Raw genomic sequence first — 9,105 nt, forward strand, 5'->3', positions numbered from 1 at the left:
CCTCCTACAGCCTCTACACTCACTCTGACCTCAGTGACCTTGAAGCTCCACATCTCTTTTGGGGACCCTAGCCCTCCATTGACATCTCCCAAGAGCCAGGCAGGGCCTTTGGGAGCTGGTGGCTTCCTGGAGCCTGGAGATGTGGGTGCTGGAAGATCTGGAAGAAGGGGTGTCATCTGGTTGACTTCTCAAAAAATAACAAGAATCCTAATACATATCATCATCCCATAATGCATACTGTCATCCCATAATACATACTGTCACCCCATAAACACCGAGTCCAACTGAGTCAAGAGCTAGTTCACCCAAAACTAAAGCCGTCAGGAACCGGGAGCCCCGGCATCGCCGTTTGCATGTGGTGAGGGTGGGACGCGGGCAGCCTGAGGGGTAATCACGCCTCCTCTCCTTCAGGACGGCACGTTCCTGGTCCGAGACAGCTCGGCCAAGTCCCGCACAGAGCCCTACGTGCTGGTGGTGTTTCACGGGAACAGAGTCTACAATGTGAAAATCCGCTTCCTGGAGAGGACTCGGCAGTTTGCCCTGGGGACAGGACTCCGAGGAGACGAGGTGGGTATAACTTGACGGCTCCCCTTTTCTGCACTAAAGAAAAATGAAGGGAGAACAGGGTGCAGGGTGCTGGCCACGGCCCCACCATGTCCCCTGCCTGCAGGATGGGAGGAAAGAGCGCCGCCCTGGAGGTGGAGAGTGTAATTAACCCTTCCAGCCTCTCAGGCCAGCATCCTTGCACATGGCTCACATTCCCCCCTCTGCCCTGCTTTGCCCACTAAAGGAAACTCATTCTGCCAGGCGTCTCCATTCTGCCGCCCAGAGCCCTCCCCTGAGGCTGTTAATGCCCCCTCCATGCCAGGGGCCTTCCTGCCCCGGCACTGAGCTCCCGCTGCCAGCGTTTCAGACAAGGTCTGCTTGCAAGAGGAATGGGGAGGTTTGGTCCCCAAACTGAAGGTGGGCTTCCTCACAGCGCCCAGTGCCTGGGGTCAGGGCAGAGGGGCTGGCAGGTGGCCGGGTGAGAGATGAATCGGTGACAGCACCCATGCCTAACTGTGTCCATGAACCACAGGGAAGGGGAAAAGGAGATGGATTGTCACTGCATATGGTCATGGAATTGGTCTGTCTACATGATCTCATTTTAGTTTTCAAAAACTCTGTCACAGCTAGTCACGGCAAAGCTGGAATTCAAATGCCGGCTTCCTCACGCTGTCTCAGACCACATCATGGCAAGCCACACAAACCCCGGCGCTGGGAGACAGCCCAGAACACGGGTGGGAGAACAGGTCACAGGGATGTAAAGGTGTCACCGTGCTGGTGAGAAAGTACTTCCCAGGTGCCCCTTCCTGCCTCTCCTGTGAGCCAGGCCCGGGGCTACAAGCCAGACAGGCCCAGCTTGCACCTGTCACCTGTCACCTGTCACAGTGGGGGCCCTTCCCTGGCTGAGGAAGAATCGCCCATTTTTTTTTTACTTTTTTTAAAAATATATTTTATTGATTTTTGTACAGAAAGGAAGGGAGAGAGGTAGTTAGAAACATCAATGAGAGAGAGAGTCATCGATCAGCTGCCTCTTGCACACCCCCTACTGGGGATATGCCCGCAACCAAGGTACATGCCCTTGACCGGAATTGAACCTGGGGCCCTTCAGTCCCCAAGCCGATGCTCTATCCATTGAGCCAAACCGGTCCCTGCAGAATCGCCCATTTTTTAAAATATATTTTTATTGATGTCAGAGAGGAGGGAAGAGGGAGAGATAGTAACATCAATGATGAGAGAATCATTGATTGGCTGCCTCCTGCACGCCCCACACTGGGGATCGAGCCTTGACCGGGACTCAAACCATGACCTTCTGGTTCATAGGTTGATGCTCAACCACTAAGCCAGGCCAGCCGGGTGAATCACTCATTCCTAAAAAGAGATGAAAGAATCTGATGGGACAGGGGATGGCTCTGCTGAATAGGAGCCAGCTCAGTGAAAAGACAGCATCTTCGTCTGATGGCAGTCAGATGGAAACTGGAGTGAGACCGGGTTTCAGAGACCGCTCTGATTTTGTGTGGCTTTGTGGCTGTCTTGCGCACTGCAGATGTCACCACACACACAAGGCGGCAGCACCTGTCTCCAGGGGTGGCTGTGAGTGAAAGATGAGATGATGTAATAGCGTGCCGGACACAGAGGCAGGTACAAAAGGAGTATCAGATTCCATCGTACTTGAGCCCTGGGGGCCCTTTCGTTAGTTCTGTGCACCGGGCACAGGCGAGGACCGGGGGCCCTGAGAGTTGTCACCACCCGGATGCAGCCCCCGGGGAAGGGACAGCACAGTGACACCTCACAAAGGCGCAGAAGATGAGCAGCTCAGAGGTGCCTGCAAGCTGGGAAGGTCCATTTTGCCCGCAGAAGGCATTTGAGTCATTCTGCTAGCCATGTGGCCAGCAACTGGCTTCAGATTCAGGTAATGTCCAGTGCCTTCCTTTCTGTGGCTGCTCCTACAAAGGATCACAAACTCGGAGGCTTAAAACAACAGAGAGGCGTGTTCTCTCACGGTCCTGGAGGCTATAAACAGAGGTCCCCGTGTGGGCAAGGCCCGCCCCTCTGGAGGCTCGGGAGGATCCCCCGGCCTCCTCTGGCTGCCAGCCTTCCTGAGCTGCGGCCCCTCACTCTAACCCCCGCCTTGTGGTCACAATGCCTCCTCCTCCTCGGAAGGCTCTCCCTCCCCTCTGTGATTATTTTTAGGGGGACCTAGGAGAGATACGCTCCTTTCCCCGAGATCCTCAACGTGATCCTGACTTTTGCCATGTGAAGAGACAGTCACTCTTTGATACATAAGATTTGAGGGGTTAGGACATGGCACATTTGGGGACCACCAGTCAGCCCACTATATCCATTTGCTAGTTACTGAGCCAGTCCAGTCCTCAGGCCTTACCTTGTCCTGCAAAGATGTATGATCCATGGCTGAACATTATGATTGATGTTCACTGAATAAATTCAACATTGAAGACTAGAAAACAACCCATGAGTTTATTTCTTACTTCCCCTGTCTGCTTCTTGCCTTTCTCCCTCCCTCTCCCTCTCCCTCTCTCTCTTCCTCTCTCTCCTTCTCTTTCTCCTTCCCTCTCTTTTCCTGCTTTCACTCCCATGTGTGTACCCAAACAGACCGGCATACCCTCCAGCAGTGAACTGTAGCCTACAGTGAACACACAGGGCAAACACAAAAGGCCTAAACCAAAGTTAAGATCCAATATTAGGATGGCATTTGCTGTCCTCCAAAAAAAAAAACAAACATATTTTCATATCTAAACAAGAGCTTAATTGTAATTTTTAAAAAGTCTCTTCAGGGCACTATATCAGTTGCAGGCTTATCACTAGATGCCAATAAGGAGAATCGACAGTCTGATTTATGGCCCCTGCCTTGCCCGCTTCCTACTACGTGTTTCATATAAAATGTCACCCGAGAGGATTATTAAAACAACTAATGTGGAATCCATTATTCCGGGACCCTCCTAAGCAAGCAGGAGTGAGAATGTGAAGCAAGCGTCTTCCCTCTGAAGATGCCCACCAGGAAAGAGCATTTCCGTCACGCCGTGTGCATGAACCAGTGTTGTGCAAGAGTTCTATGTGGAACGTTGTTCTCCTGAATCACTTTTTGTTTTGTCAAGCATGACGAGAGAGAGAGGAAACTGGAAATGAAACAGGAAAACTTCTATTCTTCCTTAAGGCTCACAGGGATAGTCTGCACGTCTTGGGGGATTTCATTGGTCCTTCCTCGTGTTCTTCACAACCGTGGAGGCAGGAGCTCACAGCGATGGCTGATGTGTGTTGAGCCCTCATTGTACCCCGAGGTCTCTTCTAGAGGCTGTACAGTCAGCTAATCCTCACCACGGCCCTCACAGGCAGGTCCTAACATCACCATCGCTGTGCACAGAGAAACTGAGGCAGAGCCTGTAAGGAACTTGCCCAGGGACACACAGCTGGTGGGTGGGAGAGCCCTGCGTGGAACCAGGCATCCGGGCACCACTGGCCCTTCGCTTAGGACAGCTTCTGCAGACCGAGTATTACCCCATTGGACAGCCAGGGAGCTGCCTTACCTTGGCCCCAGGAAGGAACTAAGTAGTATTTATCCAGTGCCTGCCTATGATAGACAGACAGCTTAGCTCATTGAAAACTCTGCTAACAGACCCAGTGACAGGCCCAGACATGCAAGTCGTGTATAGTTTTAATCAGAACTCTAGAAAGACAGAACCCACTTAGAGGAGCTTAGGGGCAAGGGGGTAGGTATGTGGACTCAGTCGCCAGGAAGAACCAGAATGGCATGGCTCTGGGAACTGGCCACTGTCAGGAGACTCATCACACATGTCTTTCCTCAAGTCCCTCCTACCCACTCCCCTCCCCCATGCCTTGGCAAGGGGCAGGAAGAGGAGAAGCCATGGCAGTTTTGGGTACCTTGCATTCCAACCTGGTACCCCCCCCCCAATCTCACCACAGCCAAATGCATCCCCCAAAGGAAGGCCCCTGGGTGGCCTGGTGAGATTCCAGCCCAAAGTTGATGGTTCCCACAGCACATTACCTGAAATGATCTACGTGTGTGGGGGAATTTATTTTGCCCCCATCAGGATGTCACCTCCGTGAAGACAGGGACCTTGACCATCTCACTCCCTGCTGGCTATCCCTAAGGCCTGCGGACATTTCTGTGCCAGGATGGGGGCGCAGAGGGAGGAGTAGACAGAACCGAAGCAGAATCAGGTCGTCCCCTCCATGACACCCTTCCTTCAGGCCGTATCATCTCTGCCCTGGTCTGTTGGGACATCAGGGTCACAGCCACAGGCAACATTGCATCAGGAAAGCACTGACAGGTGTCCAGCAAAACCAGATTCCATTCCTGGTCCTGGCCTTGCAGCTATGTGACCTCTGAGCTGGAGTGTCTTTAGCTCTTCAAGGACATTGCTCAACCTCATAAAATAGCCCAGGAGGCTCAATGTTGTGTTCAAGAGTTTAGAAGGCAGGTGGTGTGAGTTATTCCTCATTACCTCCCAGAATTCCCTTCCAAGGACTCCTCCAAACTCAGCCAATCAGACCTGATGCCCACATTCTCTGAACCCCTGTCTTGCTTCTTCCTCTGCTTTTACTATCTTTAACCCGCCCTGTCGGTGTATCTGGAATCACTCACAATGAATAACCCACTTCAGGTCAGTATCTTCAACAAAGCACTTTCTGATGCCCCTAAACTTGACATAATCTTACTTTCTCTCAAACCTGCTCAGGACTTTATCTGCACATCTCTAGAAACATAGAAGTGAAATGATCTGTTTATGTCACAAGAAGCCCAGGGAAGGAAGCTAAATTGATGAAGAACCAACAGCAGTCCATGGTCATCACAGACATTCTGATCACACTAACTTAGAACAGGAGGGGTTACAGGAGAGGGAGTTCTCTGCAGACCTTTCCCACCAATTTATTAAGCGAAGGCCAAGTCTTGATTGTCTGCATTTGGGTTTGTCTCGGGTAGGGGGACGGTAAGGGAGACACCAGGCCTTCCCCTGGGCTGACTGCTGTGAAACTCACTCATCTAACTTATCTTACCTGCTCACAATAGGGACCTGTGATAAAGGTGAAGCTTGGCCCGGTGATCTGACTACTGGATGTGGGAAGCTCAGCTGCCTTAGCTCATCTTTGGTCTCCCCAAGTGCCTTTTCTTCCTTATCATCTTACTAGTGACCCAGTGCATGAAATTCATGCACATTAAAAGGGAGTTAATTAGAGGAAATATTTTAATATTGCTATTTTCCCTTTATAATAAAAGTGTCATAGATTAAAGAAAATTAGTAAAATGTGTATGAAACTCTCCCTCCTGTCAGAAACTGGGGCCTGCCGAGGACCCAGAGTCAAATCCTCACCCACCCGCATGCACCTCAAAATAGCTCCCGGTCCCACCCCTATTGTGGGAGACCCAGACCCAGCTGGCCCCACCCCCAGTAAGCCCCACCAGGAGGGGGACACAGCCTCAGGTCCCCCACCCCAGCCTGGCACCACACAGCCTCAGGTCCCTGCTGATGGGTCGTTATGGTATCACTGCATTACAGCATCATGGCATGGTGACCATCTGAATATTAGCCTTTTATTATGATTCTTGTCACTCATCCTTTAAGAGATTGCCACACCCCTTTTTAAAATGGCTTTCTGACACACCTTTACAAACTTCCCTCCCCAAATGTTAATAAATTCCCTTTTCCAAGTAAAACTGAACATTTGTACTTTAACCTACAAGCTCCAAAGGGATGTGAATTTCATTAACTTTCTTGTCTGTGTTTCAGAAGTTTGACTCGGTGGAAGACATCATTGAGCACTTCAAGTATTTTCCTATTGTGCTGATCGACGGGAAAGACAAGACCCGGGCCCACAAGAAGCAGTGCTACCTGACGCTGCCCCTCCCTCTCAGCAGACTCTCCTCGCCTCCGTAGCCCGATCTGCTTATCTTCAGTCCACTGGATCCCGGGCCTCTGTCACTTTTCACCTATTTCCAAAGACTCTTCATCTGGGGTTTTAAGGGATCACATCTTAGATTTCGTAGAAAAGAAAATCGTTCTATGATGGGAATTGGAAACTCAACCATGGTTTTTGAAATCTCAAACCACAAAACAAATATGTATAAGCTGCCTAAATCAAACTTAGCTTTTTAAAAATATCTTTTAGAAATATCTTTTAAAAATATCTCACGTTACAGATAAGCAACAGAGGTTACAGGAAACTATCGCTGGGATGTTTGCAGCTGGCACATGGCGAGTCTGGGGGAGACCCCCAAGTCTATGCTCTTCCCAGGACCTCGTACGACCTTGTTTATTTCAGAAATGTTTGGACTTGTGAATTTACAATGTTTGGGGGATCCCTTATGCTGAAGGTGTTAGTGAATGTCAGCTCTATTTTATTTGTCATCCTGGCAACTCAATTACAGAGGAAAAATACGGTAGGAAAACAAGAGCACTTGTGAACATCGCTTGGGAGACAGAAATCAGAAATGCATTCCCTATGGTGTGGAATGGCCAGCTCCAGTATACTCTACTTTAGGACACAGCCTCAGGTCCCCCACCCCAGCCTTAGCTTTAGGACAAATGGAATTAGCAAATTCCTAGTAAGGGAGTAAGCTTAAGCCTGAGGGAAGGTATAGTTATTCTTAAAAGTCCAATTGTGGACTTCCATTCAAAAGAAGAGCAGGCTTCACGTTAGCGTTACATTGTGGGAACATTGCACTATGGCTGCTCAAGGCCAGGAGGATGTACTTTTATTCAACAGAGGAAGAGAACCCAGATTTTTACATATTCTTGCCTGCCTCCCTCCAAGCACATCTTCCCACGTACATTTGCTGCCCTGTGAAATTTTACAGAGAGAGAGAGAAAAATGATTTAAAAATTCAGGGTTACCTACCTCAAAATATATCACTAAATAAATTCTTGTAGTGAAGTTTAAAAAATTTTAAAAAGAGGCCTGGTTGAAATGAATAGTACACAGTGACTTCAAACGTTACCAAAGCTTCCATGTGAAAGTTATGTCATTGTAGCTTCCATGTAGAAGTAAAACCAAAATAGAATTAAAAGGGATACCAAGGAAAATACTACACACAATGCCCAGGATTATCTCTTGTCCAAAATAGCAGACAATGAGCACTGGGAGAATTTACCAACCAGGTGCCTGGCTCTGACCTTTCACAAGGTCAATGTGAGGTAACACCTCTAGGACAGACCAGGAGCATTTGATTCAGGAGCTCCTTGTAAAGTTGGAACTTCTTTTATATATATTTTTTTTTATTTCAGAGAGGAAGGGAGAGGGAAGAGAGATAAAAACGTCAATGAGAAGAGAGCATCATTAATTGGCTGCCTCCTGCACACCCATACTAGGGATCAAGCTGGCAACCGGGGCATGTGCCCTGACTGGGAATGGAACCGTAACCTCCTGGTTCATAGGTCAATGCTCAATCACTGAGCCTCACCAGTCGGGCAAGTTAGAACTCCTGATGCCCGCCTGAGCCTGTCTTAGATGTGCCTGCACAGGGTAACATGGAAACCAAGAGATAAGCGTGTATACATTGGAGCCTGGCTACTAAGGAGCAGACTGGTGAGAGCTGAGGGCAGTATGGGGGCTGGTCATGCTCACCTGGGCTTCAGCAAACCCAGGCCAGTGTGTAAGTGGGCTCTGCAGAGAGTCCACAGCCTCATGTGTGGGAAGAACCCATGCCTCACTCTAAAAAGCTATTGGCAGATTTTACTGAGACCTCTGATTCACTTATCATGAGGCCATGCCATTCTGTGCTGTGTTCTCAAGAAATGTTTCTGAACCTCCTCAAGCAATGCTCCTGTTAAAATAAATGAACATCGGGTGGTGGCTAGCATGTTTATGAGGCTTATGGTTTTTTTAATACTTTATCACCTCTTATTCATAAATGCATGATATGTTGCTACGAGGAAAAGGCAGTAGAAATCGACCATCTTAAAATAAAATGCTCATGATACTTAACATGTGAAAAATCTCTGAAAAAAAAATAGAAAACTCAAAACATTGGCAGGGCTGGCTTAGATGACTGGGATCTGAGGCATGTTAGCTGGGTCTTTCTGGAACTCAGATGCCAAGGCAGGAGTTAGAAGTGCAAACATTTAGTGGAAGTAATGCCGGGGAGAAGGGACAGGAGTGGGCAGGGAGAGCCTACAGGCTGTGACTTAGGTCTGACACTTAGGGAGGAAAGAGGGGAGGGGGGAAGATGAGTAGGAAGAGCATCAGACTGAGACATAGCATTGGGAGAGCCTTGGCCAGCCCATCGGTAAGTTCCAGAGCAAAGATTGCCCACAGAGGAGAGAGTCCCACACTGGGCAGAAGTGGCCAGGTGTTCGTACACCACCCATGTTGACTCATTGCCCAGGGCTGTCCAGAAAAAACATGACCTTCAAATGCCATAGGACACATCCTGAGGCACTGCAGCTGGAGACTGTCAGAGAACTTGGCAATCAGCAGGTTCTTCTTGCAAGGAAGAGCCAGGTGGCCCATCCCCGTGTCTGCCAAAAGGACAATCTGGTTCTCAGTGTTGATTGTAATGACATGTTGCTTATAAGTCAATCACTA

The 9,105-nt window shown here is 49.2% G+C and overlaps 1 protein-coding gene across 1 annotated transcript in view; it reads left to right on the forward strand.

The window, feature by feature from the left end:
- CLNK (cytokine dependent hematopoietic cell linker) overlaps window positions 1-8,380 on the forward strand; it is a 106,982-nt gene extending 98,602 nt beyond the window's left edge. Inside the window, exons 18-19 of the mRNA XM_084864389.1 lie at window positions 412-567; window positions 6,312-8,380. Coding sequence (XP_084720515.1) covers window positions 412-567; window positions 6,312-6,458 — 303 coding nt within the window. The 3' untranslated portion in view covers window positions 6,459-8,380. The remainder of the gene's footprint in view (window positions 1-411; window positions 568-6,311) is intronic.
- The last annotated feature ends 725 nt before the right edge of the window (window positions 8,381-9,105 follow it).

The sequence above is a fragment of the Pipistrellus hanaki genome (genome assembly GCF_964339955.1).
Source record: "Pipistrellus hanaki genome assembly, chromosome: 1".
NCBI lineage: Eukaryota > Metazoa > Chordata > Mammalia > Chiroptera > Vespertilionidae > Pipistrellus > Pipistrellus hanaki.